The following is a 26266-nucleotide window of genomic DNA, read 5'->3' as shown; positions in this document are numbered from 1 at the left end:
GAGAGCTTGAGCATTTGCTCTCCAGGGTGAGAGCCCAAAGCCGAAGGAACAGAGAGGGCAAATTCCGGCGGCAGCCACGTGGCCCAGTCTATGAGCCAGGGTGGCCGTCACGGAGGCGGGGCCCGAGGGGCGGGGCTGGGGAGTGCTGACGCCCGGGCCGGGCGGAGTGCGCCTGCGCACGGGGTGGGCAGGGAGGGGGTGGGAACGCGAGCGGAGCTGTATTAACGAAGCTCCCCGCCCCGCCCGCCAGGCCAGTGCTCTCAGTGCGCAGGCGCGGAGCTCTCTCCTTGTCAGTCGGCGCCGCGTGCGGGCTGGTGGCTCTGTGGCAGCTGCGGCTACTGGACTCCGGCACCATGAGCGGCTTCAGCACCGAGGAGCGCGCCGCGCCCTTCTCCCTGGAGTACCGAGTCTTCCTCAGTGAGTGTCTGCAGCTAGCGGACCCTCCCCTCCCGTCCGCCCATTCATTCCCGGGCCTCTACTCCCCGGAGGGTGCGGCCAGCGCTCCGCCCCAAGTCTCCGACGCGGGCCCAGCTCCTCGGACGCGTCTTGGGGCCTGGCCGGCCTCGCATTGCCCACTTGCCGCCGGCGGGGATCGCCTCCGGCCATCCCTCCCGGCTGAACGGAAATGGTCCCTTTCTCACGCTTCGGGGTACCCAAACCTGGGCCCAGCTAGTTTTGCAGGTGTCCGGCTCGGGCAGGGTCTGAAGAGAAAAGGAAATCACTGGCCCACCCTAGAAAGGTGCCTGGAGGTAACATAATCTCCGTAAGAGGATTGCTCAGTTTGGAGGAACAGCGACTCAGGGGGACAGTGACTTCCTAAAGACCTTAATTCTGTCGCCGTAGCTCAGATTATCGGCGCTGAGCGGAGCCAAGTCCACCCGCTCGTTTTACAGACGGGGAAACCGAGGCCTGGATCGGGAGCCGTCTGTGAAGGCGCTGGACCGACCCTCCGGTCCGCGGTAACGCTCCTACCTCTCCGCCGCCTGTTTTCTCTTAGCGCTGATGCTGGGAATGCTCTTATGAAACAGAAAGCTGTTCCCCGCAAATCAAACAGATGACGTCAATCTGGAAGCATGACTGAGAAAGTGCCAAGTTTTTACCTTGTGCAGGATTCGGCATCTAAGGGGGTACCTACCCAGGTCCTGCCCCTGAGGATGCACGTGGAAGCCGGGAGGCTGCAGGCTGGCGCCCTCCACGCTCCTTATCGCCGCCACCTTTTTTTTTAACCTTGTAGGTGGAGGAAAGCTACGTGGGGTTTTCTTTATCCTATTACTCCCTCCACCCTCAGCTACTAGGAGCAGATTATGGGAGATAACCGAGGCAGTGGTGAATGTATCACCAAAGGCGCTTCTATTTTAATCTCTTTACAGTTTTATTTGGAAGGAAATGGGCAGGTTCCTCAAACTCTGAGTTGGTGAAGCGGGGAGTAGAGGGGACCAATGGGAATAGGCGTTGAAGGAACAAAGCTCCTAGCAAAAAGAGCCTGGTGTGGGAGGAAAAGGAAAGTGAACAGTAAAACTCACACATCTAGCTGAAGGTTAAAATATCAGATACAATTTAGGAAGGTGAGAACTACCCCCACTCTCCATTTTATTTAATTTTGCAATGAAGCAGCAAGGGCAGTGCAGTAACTTTTGACCGATAGTTCATGGAACTGTTTTTCTGGAAATAGTGTTGACTCCAGAATTTCTCTGTAGGAAGGGCTTACAGAGGTGACTGTCTGATTTGAAGGTGAGGGGTGGATCTTCAACCTATATATGCAGAACACACTGCTTTTACTTAGATTATTTATTTGCGATGAGTATTTGGTGGCTGTTATGGGAGACCAGAGCTACTCCTAGATTTTGACACTAGCTGAAGTAATTGTTTTTATCAAGTAGAACTCTCTGGAACTTGAGAAATAGTAATTAGAATCCACTATATAGTTATCAAATTTTAAGTGCTTTATCGTTCCTTAATAAAAATAAACTTTTTTTTAGCTTTATAATGTTACATTTGTCAATTTCTTTAAAATTGATAAAGGGTTGGGCAGACTGCAAAGTCACAATTGACCCCAAAGGGACTTTTATAGGATTATGAGGGGTCACTGTTCTATTTTTCCTATTACACTTTGATTTTTCTTTGTTTTTGAGACAGAGTCTAGCTCTGTTGCCCAGGCTGGAGTGCAGTGGTGCAGTCTCCACTCACTGCAACTTCTGCCTCCCAGGTTCAAGTGATTCTCCTGCCTCAGCCTCCCAAGTAGCTGAAATTACAGGCACTTGCCACCATGTGGGTAATTTTTGTATTTTTAGTAGAGACAGGGTTTCACCATGTTGGCCAGGCTGGTCTCAGACTCCTGACCTCTGGTGATCCACCTGCTTCAGCCTCCCAAAGTGCTGGGATTATAGGCGTGAGCTACTACACCTGGCCTCCACTTTGATTTTTAAACTTGAAGGGATGCAATGTAGACAGTCCATAGGTTTTCTGAAGAATACTGAGGAAGTTTTAAAATTACTTTTTGGCTATATTTAGGCCTCTAGAATATATTAGTAATATATATCCAGAATATAATAGAAATTATTTGTGAAGGTGTTTGTTGCAACTTGATTATCCTTAAAGAAAGTCATAATCTAAGATGGCTGTCTCTGTCTTCCCAGAACACCACTTTTAGCTACATTGTTTATAATTTAGCAAAATGGTCCCCTCCCTTCCTCCCAAGTACTTCATAATAGTTCTGTAAACTGTTAACTGATGTAAGTTCAGTCCAAAACAATTAAATTGTCCAAAACAATTGCCTTTTGTGTATTGGGTAGTCTCTGCTGTCAGTACAGAAATTAGTACTTATTAGATGCCTACAGAGTGCATAGAATGTAAACCCAGCCTAGCCTGGGAGTGCAGTCAGGAGAAGTGAAGTATACGACCAGGTTTTCTGGTGTGAGAATAGTGTCTTGGTATAAAAAAATGTGTACTGATCGGGTGTGGTGTCTCACCCCTGTAATTCCAGCCCTATGGGAGGCCAAGGTGGGCAGACTGCTTTGAGCTCAGGAGTTGGAGACCAGCCTGGGAAACATGGGAACACTCCGTCTCTACAAAAAATACAGAAATTAGCCAGGCATAGAAGCTTGCGCCTGTAGTTCCAGCTACTCAGGAGGTTGAGGCTGGAGGATCACTTGAGCCTCCAAGAGGGAAGCAGGGGTGGCAGTGGGCCAAGATCACACTATTGTACACTATCCTGGATGTCAGAGTAAGAGAGCCTATCTCAAAAAAAAAAACTATACTATGTGCATTTAGCAATACAATGAATTACAGTAATAACTTTTTCTAATTTATTTTGCAGAAAATGAGAAAGGACAATATATATCTCCATTTCATGATATTCCAATTTATGCAGATAAGGTAAGACATTCTTATCTTTTGGACATAGTCTCTTTACTCAGATCAGCTAGTTCTACGTATTAATTTTCTTACATGTCTTTCAACAAGTGCTTAAAATGCCTCGTTGTGGTGTAAGTTAAAGGTCCATTGATTAGGCCGGGGGCAGTGGCTCAGGCCTCTAATCCCAGCACTTTGGGAGGCTGAGGAGGGTGGATGGCTTGAGGCCAGAAGTTCGAGAACATCCTGGGCAACATGACAAAACCCTGTCTCTACAAAAAAATAAAACAATTAGCCAGGCATGGTGGCATGTGCCTGTAGTCTGAGCAACTTGGAAGGCTGAGGTTGGAGAATCGCTTGAACCTGGGAGGCAGAGGCTGCAGCGAGCCAAGATTGCACCACTGCACTCCAGCTTGGGTGACAGAGCGATACCCTGTCTCAAAAAAAAGGTCCATTGACTAAATAAAAAATCAGTCTTAAACTAGATTATTTCGTTAAAGAAGCAAATATAATTTGGGGAAGGAGAGGAGGAATAAAAGCAAAAGTAAGCTGTCTTGGTGAAAAAAAAAATAAAAAAAAATTACATTGGTCCTTTTTGTATGTGTATTTGGAACTAAAATCTTAATACTTCATTAGTGGTTTTAAAATAAACCAGGTAGCCAGCACAGAATTTTGGCTGTGGGATCTTTATTAAACGGTAAAAATAAACTAGATTATTCAATGAGTATAGGAAAATTTAGTCACAGGCTAGTACAGTTGAGATTTGTGCAATTAAGATAGTGTTAATAAACGTAGGCACACAGACTTCTAAAAGGAAATAGCTGTTCTTTTATGTCCTGTATAAACCAGCAAGAAGAAACCTAACTTTAGCACAGATTGGGAGGTTTACCACAAATTGGTAAAAATCTTTACTTTTCTAGGGGAAAACAAGTCTACGACTATATACACCAGAATAGCTGGGTGTGGGGTGATTGTAATCCCACTTGGAAGGCTGTGCTGGGAGAAGCACTTGAGCCCAGGAGTTTGAGACCAGACTGGCAACATAGCAAGACCCTGTCTCAGAAAAATAAATAACAATAAAAAATATATATCAAAATATTTATGATTCGTGGGACTGCCACCCTTGGTTTTATTTTCATTTTTGTCTTTTTATATTGTCTAATCTTTTTACAAAGAGCATGTGTTATAAGTACAACTTTAAACAGTCATTTTAAAAAATGCATCTCTTCTTAGCCTCCTTTCCAATGGAAGCTGTTTGTACTGTATTTCTCAACTTGACACCAGAACAAATATCTTATTCTTTTTATACTTTTACGTTTTTTTCCTTCAGTAAGAAAATTTGATTCACATTGAGTACAATAATTTTTGAGTTGTAGAAGTTACATAGGTTATTGACTTTCCTTAGCTAGATGTCAGTACACAACACATGTGAACATCACTTTCCAGCGCACATCTAGAGTAATAATAGTAAAGATGAAATTTTGTTCTTCTGTGTGCTGTCTTACTGTTTTTCTGGGCGTGACCATTAGATAGAAATAGACAAATTCATTGCATTTCTACCAGGAAGTTTGCTGCAGTTCTGTACTGCCAGAAATTCCAGTTTTTGCATTGCTTACAAGGAGCCTGCCTGGGCAAGACTCCAATTGGAGGCAATGGAGCAAACAGCCCCAGGCCAATTATGTGCCACAAGTACAGGAGGGACCTCAAATTGGCATGTATTTTTCCTGTGGGAATATCAGAGTTGTATTTATTCACAAACTCGAATTTGTTACATCTGATTTCCTGGGAGTTGATATAAACTGCAGAATCTTCCCCTCTTGAATCTTGGCCACATTAGGTTGGCTTGAATTATCTGCTTGTTGTATAATAGTATATATATATATCTCATATTGTAGCATCTCAGACCATTTTGAGCAATGAAGAGGTATAAAATGATGACCCTAAGTTTACTGATAATACCCTGCCATACAGGTGTGCTAAGGAGGGAAAACATTTTCTTGAAATCGAGCTGTTTTCACAGTGTTCTTAAGTCACTGGACAGTATTGCAGCCAAGGACCAGATGATCATAGATGTTTTGGTACCTACTCTTATTGCTGCTTCAAGTTATTCCAAAATAGGAAACAGGCTACATTTTGGTGTCCTGTTAGGTGTGTTCACTCAGATTACTCTGGGACACCGAAGTCTTATAAGGGACTGGTCTGTAAAGTGGATTACTCAAATGAAGACTCTGCTCTTGGCCCGCCCTGTCCCAGCTCAAAAGCACAAGCTCTTACGACTCTGGATTTTATGAGTGGTCTAGACCTCAGTGGATCTTGGACAGAAGCCTTCCTGCCTGAGAGGCCGGAAGGAATTCATTATGTTGTTTTGTTTTTAAGGAAGTTACTTGTTTAAAACACAAATGAAGGTGTGGTTGACATCATTCTGGATTATAGCTTTAAAAAAAAAATCAGATTAACTTGAGTGTTTTTCTTCTTTATAAAAAATCCATTGCGATTAAGTTTACATAAAGACATTCTCATGGGCTTCGCCTTAGACTTTATTCCTAATATGATTAGTCATCTGAGGGATGATAATGAGGGAATGTCATGATCAAGTGAGCATGTGCCTTTAACACAGCTCAGTCAGCTCGACTAAGGAAAAATGTCCAAAGGCTCATATCCATATCAGGCCTTTTTTTTGAGACAGATTCTCTTTGTCACCCAGTCTGGAGTGCAGTGGCATGATAATGGCTTACTGCAGCTTCAACCTCCCAGGCACAAGTGGTCCTCCTGCCCCAGCCTCCTGAATAGCTGGGACCATAGGCACACACTAACACGCCCAGCTAATTTTTCTATTTTTTGTAGAGATGGGGTTTCCCTATGTGCCACATTCCCTATGTGTCCCTATGTGACCAGTTCCCTGGTCTTGAACTCCTGGGTTCAGGCGATCTGCCCATCTTAGCCTCCCAAAGTGCTGGGATTATAGGCGTGAGCCACTGTGCCCAACCCCTATCAGGACCTTTTAATGTAGATATTCAGTTTGCCATTAGGTAATCAGTCCAGCCCGTTTTGGAAAATCTTTTGCCTCGAGTACTCTGCTTTGTCCACATCCAGTGGGTAGAGAAGGTAAACGCAAGGGCTCCCTGGATGTTTTTAAACTGTAGGGATGTCCTTTGCTCTGAGTCAATTTTAGGATCAAATATAAAAGCATCTATAGCTCAGAGTATCTTCTAACGTAGAACTTTTGAGATACCAGAAATTTTAAAAATCCAAAACATAGCATAAACAGTATGAAACACTGAGCAGATAAAAGCTTTCTCTAAACCTTAAAGTGCTCAGATATCATGACCTGATTTTTAAATTTTAGAAATCAGATATTTTTCTATTCTATATCTTAAACTTTCATATTAATTCTAGTTCTGACAATGTAGGGTGCTATTTTTTTCAGGTGATTGTTGGGAGCATATAGAGGCATATATAAATATGGAATATGTGTTTCTTTTTTTCTCTTCTGAAAGAAAGTCAAGCCTCTAATCAAACAGATTGATGCTTCAGAAACTTCCCAGAATATTGTCTGCAATTTGGCATAAATGCATTTTTCTTGGGAAAGGTTCCATGGTCAAAATTATTAGTCATTGCAAATCAGAAAAGTTTTGACAACTGGAAATGCAGACCCTTTTGCTTGATTTTATAAAGAGAGGAAAATAAACAGATTATGGTTAGAATATCTGTTTTCAAAATTTAGTCATCATAAAGCTTATCTGAAGAGAAAAAAAATGGCAAAAATAGCAGCTTTTTCTTTCTCTTTTTTGAGACAAGGTCTCACTCTGTCACCCAGGCTGGAGTGTAGTGGCATGATATTGGCTCACTACAGTCTCCACCTCCTGGTCTCATGCGGTCCTCCCACCTCAGCCTCCTGAGTAGCTGAGTCTACAGGTGCGCACCACCATACCTAGCTAAATTTTTTTTTGTATTTGTAGAGACAGGCTTTCGCTGGTCTTAAACTCCTGAGCTCAAACAGTCCGCCCACCTCAGCTCCCAAAATGCTGGGATTTCAGGCGTGAGCTACCACACATGGCCAGCAGCTATTCTTAATTATGACATGACAAGTTATTGCTCTACACAGGTACATATGGTAGTGTATAGTAGCAAATACAGGCATTTGTTCGAGTTGCTATGAGCAGACACCTATGTAACTGGAAAAAAAGTATTACTAAAAGTTTTATGTGTATGTGTTTTAATTTTTTTACTTTAATATGTTAATGATCTCGCTTGGAATTTTAACACAATTTGTTGAGGAAATGTTTTTTGGGTTGGTGTAAATCATGTCTTTCTTTGCTAAGTTACAGTCCTCAATGAATAAGGGGCACAACAGTGAAGTTTGATCATCATATTTCTTTCTGTTAGCTTCTCAAATAGACTTCTGTCATTGCCAATGAAATAATTCAGGAATCCATATACTTTTAACAGCTTAAAGTATATCCTTCAATAATCATATAACCAACTTTACAGCCAAAACTTAGAGTTAAGAGCCATTGTCATTTGGTGAGCAGTGAATAAGATAAAGTATTCTTGAAAATGGTGAAATCTGGTATACCTTTCTGAAAGCCTCTTTATGGGGATGGAACATTTTCTTTTAACTATGTGAGCCCTTAACATTTCCTTTTAACTATATGAGCTCTTCTGATAGGGATTTTATACTCCAAATCTAGAGGTTATAGTCTAGAAGTTAATTTTTTTTTTTCAAAAAGGTAAAGATTCGTTTGTATTAGCTTCTTGCTTTATGTCTATCTCTAGATAAATTTAGAAGAAAATTCTCTCTCCCGCCACTGTTTTTTCTCCAAATTTTATTGCAAAACAATAAAGATAAAGAAATGGGGGGTGGACTGGGTGCCGTGGCTCATGCCTGTAATTCTAGCACTCTGAGATGCCTAGGCAGACGAATTGCTTGAGCTCAGTTCAAGACCAGCCTCAGCAACATAGTGAAACCCTGTCTTTACCAAAAATAAAAAATAAATTAGCTGGGTGTGGCGGCAAGTGCCTGTAGTCCCAGCTACTCAGGAGGGCTGAGGTATGAGGATTACTTGAGCCCCGGAGAAGGAGGCTGTAGTGAGCTATGATCGCATCACTGTACTGCAGCCTGGGTGGCAGAGTGAGACCTCGTCTCTCTTTTTTTAATTTTTTAAGAGATGGGGGTCTTGCTTTGTTGGTCAGGTTGATCTTGGACTCTTGGTCTCAAGCAGTCCTCCCACCTCAGCTTCCCAAAATGCTAGGATTATGGCGTTAGTAGCCACCCCTGGCTAAGAGCTCATCTCTTTTTTTTCTTTTTTTTTTTGAGACGGAGTTTCGCTCTTGTTACCCAGGCTGGAGTGCAATGGCGCGATCTCGGCTCACCGCAACCTCCGCCTCCTGGGTTCAGGCAATTCTCCTGCCTCAGCCTCCTGAGTAGCTGGGATTACAGGCACGTGCCACCATGCCCAGCTAATTTTTTGTATTTTTAGTAGAGACGGGGTTTCACCATGTTGACCAGGATGGTCTCGATCTCTTGACCTCGTGATCCGCCCGCCTCGGCCTCCCAAAGTGCTGGGATTACAGGCTTGAGCCACCGCGCCCGGCCTTTTTTTTTTTTAAAAAAGGAAGTAATTACTACCACATCTACATGCATTTGAAAGTGTGCTAAGTATTGATTTTACAGACAAGTCACTCACCCCAAGCTGTAGCCTGAGGCCTACAAGCTGGAAGTACCTGATTTGGAAATCCAACTCTTAGGGAGTTAAAAGAACTTTTATTTTATTCATTGCTAGTCTTCAGAGGCTGGAAAAGTGCCTGGCACTTCCTGGTGGTCCACAACAAATATTTGTTGAAAAAAGAATCAGTGAATTGACCCTGGCTTTTGCAGGTACTCCTTGCTGCTTTCCGCCCAGCTAATTTCTAAAATGCACCAGACCTTCAAGCTTTTGTTCGCAGTAGAATTTCTTACCATTTTCTGAAGGATGTTTTCTTCCTTGTTATTTTTTTCCTTCTCATTAATTATGTAGGCTTGTGTTATTAGGTAATAGTATTTTGAGGGTCTATACATATTTGTCATTTAATGCTATCAAAGTGTGGAATATAGTTTCCAAACTTTGAATTAGTAATTTCAGCTCTATTTGCTATGTTTTTCTTGAAGCAGTGATTCGGTGGCATTTCAACAAAATTAACCACTAACCTTGGCGAGCGCTTCAGTTGATCTTTTGTGTCATAACAGCTCCATCTTGTGAATCTTTAGGGTACTACTGCTGAAAACTGAAAGCCCCAACTTGTTCTTTTCACAGACCTACACAGATCTCTCATTTTTACACCTGAGCAGTGGTACTAGATAGACACAGTTCCTGAAAACTTAGTGGGTAAGGTGAAATTTAGTCAAAAATTGGTTCTGAGGTTTTTCTTTTTTTCTTTTTGAGACAAAGTCTCACTCTGTTGCCCAAGCTGGAGTGCAGTAGCACAATCTCGGCTCACTGCAACCTCCACCTCCTAGGTTCAAGTGATTTTCCTGCCTCAGCCTCCTGAGTAGTTGGGATTACAAGCATGTGCCACCATGCCCAGCTAATTTTTGAATTTTTAGTAGAGACGAGGTTTCACTATGTTGGCCAGGATGATCTTGAATTCCTGACCTCATGATCTGCCTGCCTTGGCCCCAAAGTGCTGGGATTACTGGTGTAAGCCACTGCACCCAGCCTGGTTCTGAGGTTTTCTACCCAGTATAAACAATTAGTGTTAAATTTTCTAAACCATCTGGTTATTTCAGAGAGATACAGGGATAGAGCAGTTTTTCCAGTCCTGGATTTAAGTAATATTTCCATTCTTTTGGTTTTTTTGTTTTATTGGGTAGGTACAGTGTCAGGAGGCTTGGAGCAGACCTATGGATGCTTTAGTCCTCCATGGGAACTTAGTCCCTGAGTGTATCATCTATTTTGTAGTAGTCAATTTAAGGCTATAAGCCAATTACAATAGAAGTATCATTGATTAAAATCTTTTTAGAATATATTCTCTTATCTTCAAGGTTAAAGTCCTTTTGAGAGGGGATTTATTTCTAAAAACAATCAAATTGGGAGAATAATGTGGGCAATGAAGCTGATGAGTTTTGTTTGATGCTAAAACAGCAGACATGGTCATATATGGCCATATAAAGTATAACCAAGTAATTAGGCTGACTTGGGGTTTGTCTCATAAACCATCTCTGAAATAGAAGCTCCAAAAACATTTTGAGTAATTGCAGCGTCTCTGAAGGAAATAACACTGGCCCTTGGAGAGTGTTTTGAAAATGGCCTTCTTCAGAGGTACAGGTTCTATTGTGTTTATTTAGGAACTGTTTCTTTCCTTCCTAGGAGCATTCTTTCCACTCTCAATTTTTATTATGAAAAATTTAAAGCAAATAGAAAAGTTAAAAGATTTAAATAGTAAGTTGGCTGGGTGAGGTGGCTCACGCCTGTAATCCCAGCACTTTGGGAGGTAGAGGCAGAAAGATCACTTGAGGTCAGGAGTTTGAGACCAGCCTGGGCAACATGGTAAGGCCTTGTCTCTACAAAAAAATTTAAAAGTAAAAGTAAAAAATTAAAAAGAACTATACAGTAAGCAATCATATAGTGACCCACCTTGATTCTATAATTAATATTTTCCTGTAATTGCATTATTTCTTCATCCGTCATTCTCTTTTTGGATGCATTTGGTTCAAAGTCCAGTTGACTTCAAAGATCTGATACAATGAACAGTTTAACTTTGGAAGAAATAGGGCATGCTCCCTCAGAGAACAAACTGGCTCCGGTGACCATCTCACCTTCTCTTTGTTTTTTCAGGATGTGTTCCACATGGTAGTTGAAGTACCACGCTGGTCTAATGCAAAAATGGAGGTAATGTTTCACCTTACATTTGAGTCAGACTTAGGATATTGGTTTTGATCTAGTCACACTGACTTGATCAAGGATGAACCATCTGAACTCCAGGGTTTTTCTGTCTGGTCCCAGTCCATTTCCTAGTTGTATCTCCCATTGCCTACCAGTCTTCCCTTTGGGCTCCAGCTGAACTCAACTATTTACAAATATGCCTCCATCTTTCCTTTCCAACATTTTTGCTTCCAGTGTTCCCAAAGCCTAGAATTACTTTTTCTCCTTTTATTCTCTTTAAGTCTATCACTGACTCCTCCTTAGTCACCCAGCCACAAATAATCTCATTGGAATTTCAGTTGCATTGTGTTAGTTTCTTTCTGATGATACCTACCATCATTGCCTTTTTGTTATGGATATTTATAACATATTTTATATCACAAACTCTTTTACAGTAGTCACATGTTTTGTGTAATAAATACCCAAGTATTTGAATAATTTTAAATTCTGTAAAGGAAAGCTGAAATTGGATATTTATTTTGCCCTTTTAATAAACATTATGGTATTTTTATTACTCAAATGTTAGAATTTATTCCAGCTAATTTTAGTTTTTGCTTTCTAGGATTAGTAAATGTTCTCTTCCCCTTCTTGATAGTTCCTGTATACCTCACTTAAGCTTTCCACTTAATGGCTGATTTTGGAAGCACCTTTAGTTCAATTATAAAAGTGTTAGGGATAAAATATATCATTAAAGTGGAATTAGGGAACATAGATACCATAATTCATTTCCTCAGATCCTTATTTGAATAGTATTTCACATCCAAATATGCGACCATTTGAAATTTTTTATTTCAGATTGCTACAAAGGACCCTTTAAACCCCATTAAACAAGATGTGAAAAAAGGAAAACTTCGTTATGTTGCAAATTTGTTCCCGTATAAAGGATACATCTGGAACTATGGTGCCATCCCTCAGGTATGTCTTCATGCAACTGCTGACAATGTACTTTTTAGCTTACTAAATATTAACTTACTGCTATTAGTAAAAAAGATTTAAATACCAATGGAGAGTTTTTACTATGGTAGATTTTAAAAACATAAGAAGGGATAATTAACTCATTTGAATGCTTCCTTAAATAACTTATGTTCAAGATAAACTGAAAAGTAAATATTTACAGTGTTTAAATTCTGATTTGAACATTTATTCTTTTCTGAAATATTTCTTCTTTCTATGAGCTGGTTATAAGCTATATAAATTCTCTACAGACTCAGTTGCAAGTCTATTCAGTCAAGAAAGAGTGTATGGTAGTAGTCAAAAGCACTGATTTTTGGCATCAGACAGACCAGAGTTCAAATCCCAAGATGGCCACTTCCTAGCTTATCTAACTTGCTTCCCTTTCTTTCTCCTTCAGATGTTAATATCGCCCCCCTGAGATATTCACAGTATGTAGTTGGTATGGTTATTTCAAAAACTAAAGCACTTCACACCTGCACACACAAGCTTTCATAGCTGCTGACTTTTATGTTTAGAGTCCTGATTCCTTCTTCTTCAGGTCGAGCTCTTTGTGGTAAAGTAATGAGGGGAACCTGTTTTCTTAAATAGTCACCGCCTTGAGGAGGGGCATCGTTTACCAATTTATTCCCTGTACAATGTCAGTATGTAGAAGGTTCTTATTTAATATTTTGAGTGAGGAATCACTAGAATCTTGTCTATAATGAATAAATTCTGGTTTGGCTAGGCCAATGCTATGGCACTTATAATTTAATACTGGACACTAATTAAATATTCAGTTTAATTTTTTCCTCTTGATAAATGGTTTGTTTTTGATTAAGCTTGAGGTCTGTTAAATGGAACCTACTGTGAAACAACCTATAAGATAGTGGAACACAGGTCCAGCCCATCTAGCTAGTTAGGTAAACACAAAGTCATTTGTTTGTCTTAATTACAGTGTTTCACCTTATACTTCAATTGATTTGTTAATAGTATTTAGCCTTGATATATCATCTGTCGGAGAACATTGCTGAAATACTTACTCTTCTGTGGGTTGGATTGTGTTTTGTTTATGTTGGATTTGTTAGATGTGATCTTCCTTTATCCTACTTCTCATTTATCTTTTCACCTTTACTCCAGCTTAGTAGACAAACAAATCTAAGTAATGTGTTCCAGTTGGAGGAAAAAAACCAATGCAACAGCTACATTTTAAATCTAATATCCTGGCTAGCACAGGCTATCAGTTATTTTATGAGATGTTCTGCAAGGACCCTGGCTTACAATTTAGGAAGGAAAGAAAACCAGTCATGTAAAGCTCCAGAAAATCCTGATTAAATTTTTCAGTCTTAGCTCCTGGTCAGTGATGATACTTTTAACATCAGGACATAACCTTTTGGCTGGGTGTGGTGGCTCATACCTATAATCCCAGCACTTTGGGAGGCCAAGGTGGGAGGATCACCTGAGGTCAGGAGTTCGAGACCAGCCTGGCCAACATGGTGAAACCCCATCTCTACTAAAAATGCAAAAATTAGCCAGGTGTGGTGGCAAATGCCTGTAATCCCAGCTGCTCGGGAGGCTGAGACAGGGGAATCACTTGGACTCACGAGGTTGAGGTTGCAGTGAGCTGAGATTGCGCCACTGCGCACCTTCCCGTCTGAGAAACAAAGCAAGACTCTGTCTCCAAAAAAAAAAAGTAACCTTTCCATTTTACTAATATTGACTACCTACTTCTGTCTTGGGAATTTATTATAAAGAAAGTCTAAGACCAGGTGCAGTGGCTTATGCAAAGAAAAGGAAAAAAACCACACATTTTTGTTTGTTTTGTTTTTTGTGGAGGTTTTTTTTTTTTGGTTTTTTGGTTTTTTGTTTGTTTGTTTGTTTGTTTGTTTGTTTGTTTGAGATGGAGCCTCGCTCTGTTGCCCAGGCTGGAGTGCAGTGGTGTGATCTGAGCTCACTGCAGCCTCTGCTTCCTGGGTTCAAGCGATTCTCCTGCCTCAGCCTCCTGAGTAGTTGGGATTACAGGCACGTGCCACCATGCCTGGCTAATTTTTGTATTTTTAATAGGTACGGGGTTTCACCATGTTGGGTAGGCTGGTCTTGAACTCTTGACCTCATGTGATCCGCCCGCCTCAGCCTCCCAAAGTGTGGGGATTTCAGGCGGGAGCCACCACACCCAGCCTAAAACCACACATTTTTAAAGTAAAGGCTTGGGTCTATATTTGTGTTTCCCTGTTGTCTCAGTTATTAAGTAGTTGGTTTTTGCTTGTTTTAAATAGGATCATTCATTATTTGTTTTAAAGCTTAGATTTAGTTTAGCATTATATGTATAATAGGAGCTCCAGCATTTAATTGAAAATATTGTATGTAGTTAAGATTCTAAAATGCAAATAAAGAACTAAAACAATGAGAAAAAAGTAGCTGAAGAGTCATAGGATGTTATTCTCAACACGATCCATTCTGTCAGTGTGTATAGGAATAATATACACTAAGTCTTATTTTTTTTAGACTTGGGAAGACCCAGGGCACAATGATAAACATACTGGCTGTTGTGGTGACAATGACCCAATTGATGTGTGTGAAATTGGAGGCAAGGTAATGAAATGTGACATTTTTTTCTTTAGTGTTGAGATATTAATAAAGTATAACAAAGTTCATACTTTAAAAAAATATTGTGAATAAAATACATGAATATTAGTGAAATAATGATATCTCTTGGATGTTAGAGGCTTCTGTTGCATTTTAAGAATTTGTATTTTATAATTTGTACATTTAAACCTAGTCTGGAAAAAATGTGTGTGTGCATGTATGATTGAACATATATCTAGAAGAACTGGACATGGTCTGCATTGCTTTAGAAGGTGGATAATTAGTCAATAAGTGAAAGATACCATGAGGGAAATTCCCTCTCAGTATATGCAAAGCTTGCCTAACAATTTAGAATGATCAGTAAATACTGACCCAAACCAAATAACCTCATGAGTTGGAGATTCATGGTAGTAATAACTCCATCAAGTAGGGTTGTTCTAAGATTTTGATTATAGTTATTTCGTGATGTCTTTCTCAGGCTCAGAGAAATAGTAAATAACTAAAAACAAAGTTATTTTGTTTTTTAAGTCATAAAGCTTTTAAGTCATTGTATAACTTGCTTAACTCAATGGCTTTTATAAAAGTTAAACCATGTTAAGATACGTATTTGAGATTGTGGAGGACTTATTCTTCAGTATAATCAATGATAGTGCAAAAAACATTGATTACCTTGAGCTACATACTGGTTTCCCTATGACCTGTAAGAAAATAGGACCTGTAAGTCTTATTTTCAACTTTAATAGGACCAATGAAGCATTTACTCACTTAGGTTTTTAAAATTGGCTTAAAGGAACAACCTTCAGGTAAGTTCACAAAAACCTGGCCTCTTTCTTATTTCCATAAGTTAGCCAAGTAAAACTTTCTTCTAGAGTTTTGTTCTGTAATGTTGTCCTGACTTTGGCTATTGACTCTCAGGTATGTGCAAGAGGTGAAATAATTGGCGTGAAAGTTCTAGGCATATTGGCTATGATTGATGAAGGGGAAACCGACTGGAAAGTCATTGCCATTAATGTGGATGATCCTGATGCAGCCAATTATAATGGTAAGAAAATTGGAAGAGTCTGAAGTCTTTCTAATTAATTCATAAGCACCACCAAACCTAACCTGTAAGGACAGAACTGTAAGCCCATCCCTTCAAACTGTTCAAGGATGGAGGAGCAAAGCACTGGACAAGCATTATTTCTATGACTGTGCTTATAATTAATTAAGTAAACTTTATCCTTCCTTCCAGGAAAGAAAAAATCTGAAAGGTTCTGGTTTTTTTTGGTCCTTCCCTTCCCTACATACCAGTACTCAGTTGCAATGTTTATTTATTTTAAAACATTTAATTGAGATATTCACATATCAAAAAGTCACCATTGTAAAATGTCCAATTCAGTGGTTTTTAGTATATTCACTAAGTTGTACAACCATCACCACTCCCTCATTGCAGAACATTTCATCAGCCCAAAAGGAAATCCTGCTTCCATGGGCAATCACTCCCCGTCCCCCTTCTTTTAGTCCCTGGTGACTGCCAATCTACTTTGTCCCTATGGATTTTACCTATGCTGTCATTTCATGTAAATGGCATAATGTAGGTGGCCTCTATGTCTGGTTTATTTCGCTTAGTGAAATAAGTGTTTTTAAGGTTCATCCATATCGTAGCATGTATCAGCACTTTATTCCCTTTTTTTTTTTTTTTTGGTGGTGGTAAAATTTGCATAAAATAAAATTCACTATTTTAATTAGAGTGTACAATTCAGTGGCATTTGATTCATTCACAAGGTTGTGTAGCCATTGCCACTAGTTCAAGTCACTCCCTATGCCCTCCTCCTCTCAGGCCCTGGCAATCACTCATCTGCTTTTTGTCATTATAGATTTGGCAATTCTACCTATTCTAGGTATCTCATATACATGGACTGGTACAATATGTGGATTTTTTTTGTTGTTTGTTTCTGGCTTCTTTCACTTAATATAATGTTTTCTAGGTTCATCCATATTGCATATTGTAGCATCTGTCAGTACTCCTTTTTATGGCTGAATATTATTCCATTGTGTGTATACACTACCTTTTGTTTATCCATTCATCAGTTGATGGACATTTGGGTTGTTTTGGCTGTATAATGCTATACTGACATAAATAAATAATTAAATAAACAAACAAATAAGGAAGAATAGACAAATCTCAAAGCAGAAGAATTCCAAATAATTTATGTAGATACTCCATTCTCATGGAGGTGGAGTGCCCCCCAACTCCTTAATTGTGAATTATGCATGGTGACTTCCTTCCAAAGAATACAGTGTGGGTGAGGGAGAGGAGAGGATGACTTTATGGCAGAGAAACCTGACAAACACTGCCTCAGCCAGGTGATGGAGGTCAATATCAGCAGTGATAAGAGTCACCTTGAGAGCATGTTCCCTCAAAATGATGTGATGTATATTTGCATGTGTGTGAATTCATTGAAGAAGGACAATTTTGAAAGGTGAGAATGCGTTCACACCATCTGTTTACTACTTGGTGGTATGGCTCTTTTCTTTTGGTCTGTGTGTGCATATCCAGTGTACTTCTTATACAAGAGAACATGGCGTGCTGTGGTCACAATTAGTGGAGCCAAGCCCATCACTCTGTCAGCACCAATTTACTAAGGCATTATTTCCCTGCAGTTGAGGTGAATAGAACCCTGAAAACTTTCTCAAGGTGGCTGATCCCATGGTGCAAGTAGTGTGCAGCTTTCTGTAAATGTCAGCCTAAGGAAATGCCTATTGTCGATACTACTGCTTGCCCCTGTGCCATCTCTTCCATTTGCTGTCCCTGAGTTGTATGCATATAACAGAATGTTAAACTTAAGTGTTTTCCTGAGTTCTGTGAACCATTTTAGAAAGTTAGGGAGCCTGGGAGAGAATTGTGGAAACCCTAAATGTATAGCCAATCAGTGAAAAGTACAGGAGGCATCTGAAGTAGGGCAGTCTTGTGAGACTGAGCCCCTAACCTTTGAGATCTGATGCTAACTCCAGGTAGACAGAATTACACTGAATTACTGAGCACCCAGTTGGTGTCTGAATAACTGGAGACTTGGTTCTTGGTATTGGAAAACATCAACATTTGCATGTTGGATTTCTGGATTTCCAAGTTATTTCTACATCGGGTGACGCATTTTATGTAAATTATAAGTTCTTTGAAATTTACTAGTGTTTAAACATTTTCCAGTGCATTCTGTAAGGTTTTCATAATTTTAGTGATATTATGATCATAGAATATATGCTCTTCTTTATGCAGATTATAAATTGGATTAAAGGAATGTCATCTTTCAAAAATATAAATAAGCTTCTTTTGCTGTTGAATGTATTTCTCTTCCTCATAATACTTTTCCTAACTGACTTTTTAGCATGTGTATCTCTGCTTGCACTGCAGGAGTTTGTTGTTTAAAGTGCGGTTTGATGACATTAAGGCTAGCCATTGTTGATGGCTATACAGAAACTTAAAGTTTTTTAAGAAATACACTTTGTGTTGGCCAGAACTAAAGTATTATGTACAATGCCTGTACTATCCAGCAAAGTCTAGTCACGTTTAACATGTAAACCATCAATGGATATCAATCTAACACATTTTTCTTATCTTTTAGTATGTCATAGAGTTGTGATCCTCTGACATGTAGCCTTTGCCTTTGGGCCGGGGATAGTAGCTCAAGCCTATAATCCCAGCGCTTTGGGAAGCCAAGGCAGGAGGATTGCTTGAGCCCAGAAGTTTGAGACCAGCCTGGGCAACATGACGAGATCACATCTCTACAAAATATTTAAACATTAGCTGGGTGTGTGCATGCTTACAGTCTCAGCTACTCAGGAGGCTGAGGTGAGAGGTCACCTGAGCTCCGGAGGTCAAGGCTGCAGTGAGCCATGTTCGTGCCACTGCACTCCAGCCTGGGCGACAGAATGAGACCCTGTCTCTGGAAAAAAAAAAAAAAAGATAACCTCTGTCTTTTTCAGTATCTTGTACGCTTCTTACAGGAATTATCTACACTTGCCAAACTTGTTCTTTCATTATGTTGCCACCAGCTGTTTGCTCTTATCTAACAGAGATTACTATGGTACTGATCATTCTCTGTACTTAATGTCAGAGCTATTCTGAGACACTAGATTTCCTTTCAATGTGTATGTGTATGGCTTCTCTTCTCAGTAAGGGGCTTTGCTCCAACATAATCTTGAACTTCCATGATAAGTCATTCCACAATTCTTTCAAAATAAGTACTTGAAATTTTTGTTGAAAGTATAATTTATGCATCTTGAAATCTGCTTGTCCTCTTTCTTTTTTTTAAAGTCATTCTCACTGTCATCTTACGTTTCGTCTCTTCTTAGATATCAATGATGTCAAACGGCTGAAACCTGGCTACTTAGAAGCTACCGTGGACTGGTTTAGAAGGTATAAGGTTCCTGATGGAAAACCAGAAAATGAGTTTGCTTTTAATGCAGAATTTAAAGATAAGGTAATATGTCATTGAGAAACATAGTTTTAGGCTCATTTGTATTGAGACTTATAATTTAACCATATTGTTACCATCTAAAGATGTATAAAACAGAAGTCTGAAAACGTAACATAGTCTTGGTGTTTATTTATTCACTTTAATATTCTATTTTTAGTACAAGAAAATGATTCAAAAGGGACAAAGTATCAGGCTTTAGGGAAATGTTGATAATAGAAAAAGAATACTCTGTTATCATTGTAATGCAAATCTCTTCAAATTATAGGACTTTGCAATTGATATTATTAAAAGCACTCACGACCATTGGAAAGCATTAATGACTAAGAAAACAGATGGAAAAGGAATTAGTTGGTAAGTGTAAATGCTTTGCATGTTTAACACACAAAGCACAAAAGGTTTTAATAATCATATGACACTGTACTGTTACTTTCACTTAGAAAAGAGATACAAGGCTGGATGTGGTGGCTCACATCTGTCATTCTAGCACTTTGAGAGGCCAAGGTGGATGGATCGCTTGAGCCCAGGAGTTGGAGAGTAGCCTGGGCAACATGGAGAAACCCTGTCTCTGTAAAAAGTACAAAAATTAGCTGTACATGGTGGTACACACCTGTAGTCCCAGCTACCTGGGAGGCTGAGGTGGGAGGATCACCTGAGCCTGGGGAGGTTGAAGCTGCAGTGAGCCGTGATCACAACACTGTCCTCCAGCCTTGGTGACAGAGCAAGACTCAGTCTCAAAAAAAAGAGTATGATACAATCCTAATGTACAAAAACTAATTCTCCCAGAAACCTTTTATTCTGTGTCAGGTTAATTTCCTAGAAACCAAAAACATTTTCCTTCCACAAACAGAAGAAAAATGGAAAAGAGTTATACATTTATGTAAAAATGTACAATCCTACGAGTTGACATTTGGCTGATTGCTATGGCTCATTCCTGTAATTCAAGCACTTTAGGAGGCTGAGGCAGGAGGATCACTTGAACTCAGGAGTTGAGACTGAAGGTGGCAACATAGCAAGACCTCATCTCTAATAAAAATTAAAAATATTAGCCAGGTGTGGTGGTGCTTGCCTGTAGCAAGGCTGAGGTGGGAGGATCACTTGAGTCCTGGAGATCGAGGCTGCAGTGAGCAATGATTGCACTACTGCACTTCAGATGGGGCAACTGAGCAAGACCCTGTCTCAAAAGAAAAAAAATATGGAAAAAGATTTGGCTTTTAAGTTAACTTCTCTATTTTGTGGTATCTTACAAATTCTATGAAAGTGATCTTAATGTATGTTAAATAACAGGTAAGCAAAGATCATTCATTTTTCATTTTGATGGGATATTTCTAATTGGGCACATATATTAATACTATAATGATCAATATATAGGAAAACCTGAACTACAGATAAACAAAATAAAATGTATTTTTAAAACATAATCCATATTTTAGACTCAAGTGGGCTAAAAAAAACAAAAAACAAATTAGGATTATATTATATACAACTTGTCTTATGATTTTTAAAATTTACATATAAGCGTTTCCTCTTGTCATTAAAAATAAAAGTTTTTTTTTTCTCTCACCTAGGCTAAAGTGCGGTGTTACCGTAATAGCTCACTGTAACTTCAAAGAAGTGATCTTCTGTCTCAGCCTCCCAAGTAGCTAGGACTACAGGCAAGCACCACCACTCCAGATGATTTTTATTTATTTTGATTAATTACATTTTTTTTTTTTTTTTGAGATGGAGTTTTGCTCTGTTGCCCAGTGGTGCCATCTCGGCTCACTGCAACTTCCGCCCCCTGGTTCAAGCAGTTCTCCTGCCTTAGCCTCCTGAGTAGCTGGGACTACAGGTGTGCACTACCACACCCAGCTAATTTTTGTATTTTTAGTAGAGATGGGGTTTCATGATGTTGGCCAGGATGGTCTCGATCTCTTGGCCTCATGATATGCCCACCTTGGCCTCCCAGGGTGCTGGGATTATAGTTTTGAGTCACTGCACCTGCCCAACTATGAGCTTTTTAAAAGGTTTTGGATAAATTTTACCGAATTATTTTTCAGAAATGTTTGAACCAGGACTCCTGCCAGAAGTATCTGTTTCAGATATCTCACCAACACTACAGGAACTGGGTTTTTTTGTTTGTTTGTTTCATTTTTTTTTCCAATTAGGAAAGATATGTTTCTCCATTTAATTTGCATTTCTCAGCTATTTCAGTGAGAATTACAAAGCATTCAATCTCAGGTTATTAAATCCGAACTTGTTAAGATATTTGAATAAAATTGATCACAAGCATAGCTATGCCTTGGCAAAATAAATAATTAGAATGTTCAATATAGGTGAAAAAGCTTTGGACCAAACTAAACTTGAATGGCACCTGGTCAACCACTTCAACTTATTTTTTAACTCCTGAGAGAGAATTTTTGTTATTTTGTCTTATGACTACTTTTGTTTTATTTAATAGCATGAATACAACTGTGTCTGAGAGCCCCTTCAAGTGTGATCCTGATGCTGCCAGAGCCATTGTGGATGCTGTATGTAAAAGTTTCCTTAAAAAAAAAAATACCTAGTTGCTAAAAACTCTGATGCTAAATAAGGAGAGGAAGTACTTGTTTCGACAAATACTTGAGTACCTTCTGTATACATGTTGCTGTATGAAGTCTTGAAATTAGAAACCATGAACACATATAAGTGGACATTTGACTGAGGGAGAAGCTGAAGGAGTGATTCTAATCAATCATAAGTTGGACAGATAGCATGGTAGTAAAATTTGTAAAAATCAAAATGGCTCCATAATGTACCAAGTAACTTGTGTGCCCATGACCCATCATAAGCCATTTCCACAAAAGAACCAACGGGAATTTACTTGACTTGGTTATAGCAGGGACTGAGGGAGTTATCAAGTTTTAGGTACTATTGCAGGAATGATTTATAATCTAAGAAAGACTTTCATGTGAGGTAGTAAAAGTACCTGTCAAAGCAATAATTTTGTTTTCGTACTAATTTTAATTATTTGGTTTGGATTAACCAAACGATTGAATGAGATCATCTTAAATTATTTCCATTTATACCATTAAATAAGGAAAACAAAAGAAAATGAGGTCTGACTTTTTTCCTGCCTTGTAAATGGAGTAGAACAAAGAAAAAAGGACAATTTAATGATGAAGCCAGTACATTTAGATTTATCTTTATTTATGTGTGAATCCTGACAAAGGTGAGATTAATAAGAAAAATTGTAAGGGAAAAGCCAGTGGTTAACTATTATAATTTTTCAGTGAGAACACTTTGCCCATATTTTATAAATATGTGTGTATATATAAAATTGTTATATATGTATAAATCAGTTTTTATTTCAAAAAAATTATTCTGTGTATCATAAAAAGTCAAGCGGCTTGAATTTGTTAGCATCTCAGTGGTAGAGCAAACCTTCTATTATTCCTACATATTATAAATTATGTTTAGATTCTAAAATTTAGAATAGTCTTCAGATTTTTTAAAATTTTTGTCAGTATGCCTTTTTAGCTTTTTTAAAAGTGAGATTAGACTAATAGATTTTAATATTTTATATTTTAGTTACCACCATCCTGTGAATCTGCCTGCACAGTACCAACAGATGGTAAGATTTCTATTCCAGTAAAATTTCATGAAAAATTATGTACATGTATGGAAAAATGACATTACTTTTATTTGTGGTTGACAAATGATAATTATATATATTTATGGGACAGAGTGTGATATTTTGATACATGTTTACCATGTGGAATGATTAAATCAGGCTAATTAAAAAATCTATCCCCTCACATACTTAATCATTATTTGGTGTGTGGTAAAAACATTTGAAATCTATTCTTAGCAATTTTGAAATAGGCATTTAGTGCAACAGACCGCTAAAGCTTATTCCTTCTGTCTAAACTAAAACTTGGTACCCTTTGACCATTACCTTCCTGGTTCCCCATCCTTCAGCTCCTGGCAACCACCATTCTACTTTCTGCCTCTATGAGTTCGCCTTTTATATTCCAAATATAAATGAGATCATGTGGTATTTGTCTTTCTGTGCCTGGCTTGCTTTTTGTTTTGACACAGAGTCTCATTCTGTCACCTAGGCTGGAGTGCATGGGCGCAGTGACAGCTCACTGTACCCTCAACCTCCCCAGGTTCAAGTGATTTTCCCATCTCAGCTTCCCAAATAGCTGGGACTGCAGACACATGCCACCATAAACTTGTCTAATTTTTTTATATTTTGTACAGACAGGGTTTCACCACGTTGTCCAAGCTTGTCTCAAACCAGTTCTCAAACCAGCCTGGTCTTGAACCCTGATTGGGCAGGGTTTTGCCATGTCACCCAGGCTGGCAGTCCACCCACTTAGTCCTCCCAGAGTGCTAGGGTTACAGGCATCAGCCACTGCACCCAGCCACATTCATATTATTAACATACCACATACACAGGAAGAGAGGGAAGGGGGGTGAGAAGAGAAATGTTTCTAGAGTTCTGTAGTGTACATGGGAAGGAAGATTAGCTGCTATATATCACTTTTAGTGCCATACTGTATCATAGTGGTTTCCAAACCATGAGTGCCCCTCTGAGTTCCATGGAGGTGCCTGTTGGACACTGGGGAGGATGCTGAGTGGGCTGGGCTCCACATCCCCATCTGGCCACAGGCTGCTTCACCCAGAAAACAGTTCTATTTTCCTTAGATGTTAGAATTCTCTGTAAGATTTTTCAGGTAAGAAAATGATTCTGCCACTTAAAAAAACAAGTCTGATGGCTGGGTGTGATGCCTCACGCCTGTAATCCTAACACTTTGGAAGGCTGAGGCGGGTGGATCACATGAGCCTAGGAGCTTGAGACCAGCCTGGCCAACATGGAGAAACTCTGTCTCTATAAAAAAATACAAAAATTAGCCAGACGTGGTGGCATGCATCTAAAATGCCATCTGCTCAGGAGACTGAGGCACAAGAATTTCTTGAACCCAGGAGGTGGAGGTTGCAGTGAGCCATGATTGCTGTCACTGCACCAATCGCCCGGGCAACGGAGTGAGATTCTGTCTCAAAAAAATAAATAAATAAAAGTTTGAAAATCACCCTATACAATTAACATGAAGTATAAGGAAGCCCAAAAGAAAACAGCTGCATTTGCTGTAGAGAAACTTTGTATGTATACCTGTCAATTTTCAAGTAATTCATAGTAGGATTAATTAAAGCAAGTATATTAGTCTTTATATATGTTAGGTGTAATTTTAATTCTTAACAGGAATTCTAATTTGTTTTTCTTTTCACTGAATACAGTGGATAAGTGGTTCCATCAACAGAAAAATTAATGAGATTTCTCTGGAATACAAGCTGATATTGCTGCATCGTATTCATCTGGATGTATTCGATGTAAAAGTAGTAGCTTTTCAAAGCTTTAAATTTGTAGAACTCAGCTAACTAAAGTAACTTCTGCTGCGACCTGACCAATCCAATACACTCAGAATGTTATGTGTCTAAAGCATTTTTCATATCTCAACTAAGATAACTTTTAGCACATGCTTAAATATCAAAGCTGTTGTCGTTTGGAAGTACTTGTGAATAGATGTGCAAGGTGAACACATATTGGATGTATATGTTACCACATGATAGGAAATAAAATTATTTTGCTGAAACTTGGTTTAGTGTATTTTTATTTTAATCTGAAGCCAGCATTAAGTAGATATGGGTACTTTTTGGTGTTTGTTTTCTGTCGATGGTCTTATAATTCAAATTTATAATTATTAGACAAAAATTGGGTTTTTGGGGGAACCTGAGAATGAAGTCCCTTATATTTATAGTACTCTTGATACTATACTCTAGTACCTAAGTCCTAGCATACCATTCTAAAACAAAAACTTTTAAATTTCTACCACATTAGCAGAAAGCACAATGTTGCTCACCCTTTGAAATGATATATTAATAGTTATTTTTTTACTTCTTCAGTCAACTAATTGGACCCTTAAGTTATCTACATTATATTCTAAGTTATCAACTGTACAAACCAGAGCTTGAATGCCAGCCCATCTTCTTGCTAGCTCTGTAATCTTAAATCATACCAGCCACTCAACTTCACTTCCCTCATCTGTGAAACACATTATTCGTATAATGGCATGTAGTATACGTTCAGATTTTTTTTTTTCTTTTTTTTTTGTTTTGAGGCAGGGTCTCACTCTGTCACCTAGGCTGGAGTGCAGTTGAGTGATCTTGGCTCACTGCAACCTCTGCCTCCTGGGTTCAAGCGATTCTCCTGCCTCAGGCCCCCAAAGAGCTGGGAATACAGGCATGCATCACCATACCCAGCTAATTTTTGCATTTTTAGTAGAGATGGGGTTTCACCATGTTGGCCAGGCTGGCCTCAAACTCCTGTCCACAAGTGACCTACCTGCCTCAGCCTCCCAAAGTGCTGGGATTAGAGGTGTGAGCTACCACTCCTAGCCCATTCAGATTTTTTTAAATGAAACTTTTATTGAGATGAATATAGATTCACCTGTAGTTCTAAAAAATAATTAAGAGATAATTCAAATAATTCCGTTCACCTTACCCTGTTTCCCCTAAAAGTAACATTTTGTAAAACTATAATGTAACAACTAGGACATTGATGTAATCCACCAATCTTATTCAGACTTCCTAGTTTTACTTGTATTAATGAATATTTATGTGATGTATTCTATACAAGTCTATAGTTTAATCACCTATGTAAGTTTATGTATCCTATAAGATACTAAACAGTTTCAACACCACAAGATCTCTCATGTTCCCCTTTCATAAACACACCCACCTCACTCCTGTCTTCCCACACCACCGTCCTTAACCCCTGGCAACCACTAATCTGTCCTCCTTTTATCTATGATTTTGTCATTTCAAGAATATTATATAAATGGAATCATACAGTATGTAACCTTTTGGGATTGGCTTTTCACTCAGTATAATTCCCTGGTATTCCTTCAAATTGCCGCATGTCAATATTTCATTCTTTTTATTCATTCCTTTTTATCGCTGAGTATTTTCCATGATATGTATTTGTGTTACCTGCTGAAGGACATCTGGGCTATATCGATC

The 26266-nt window shown here is 39.1% G+C and overlaps 1 protein-coding gene across 1 annotated transcript; it reads left to right on the top strand.

The window, feature by feature from the left end:
* The first annotated feature begins 244 nt into the window (after nucleotides 1-244).
* On the top strand, nucleotides 245-24840 carry PPA1 (inorganic pyrophosphatase 1). The gene is made up of 11 exons (XM_032256232.1): nucleotides 245-417; nucleotides 3317-3375; nucleotides 11166-11219; nucleotides 12048-12167; nucleotides 14688-14774; nucleotides 15684-15810; nucleotides 19101-19228; nucleotides 19491-19576; nucleotides 21663-21732; nucleotides 22772-22814; nucleotides 24485-24840. Exons 1-11 carry the CDS (start codon nucleotides 354-356, stop codon nucleotides 24514-24516), a joined length of 870 nt encoding a protein of 289 aa, XP_032112123.1. The 5' UTR covers nucleotides 245-353; the 3' UTR covers nucleotides 24517-24840.
* Nucleotides 24841-26266: the final 1426 nt, after the last annotated feature.

Source organism: Sapajus apella, unplaced genomic scaffold (genome assembly GCF_009761245.1).
Source record: "Sapajus apella isolate SASKATOON/1434 unplaced genomic scaffold, GSC_monkey_1.0 scaffold94, whole genome shotgun sequence".
Classification (NCBI taxonomy): Eukaryota; Metazoa; Chordata; class Mammalia; order Primates; family Cebidae; genus Sapajus; species Sapajus apella.
Note: the sequence above shows the minus strand (reverse complement) of the source record. Positions and strands in the feature narration are given on the sequence as shown.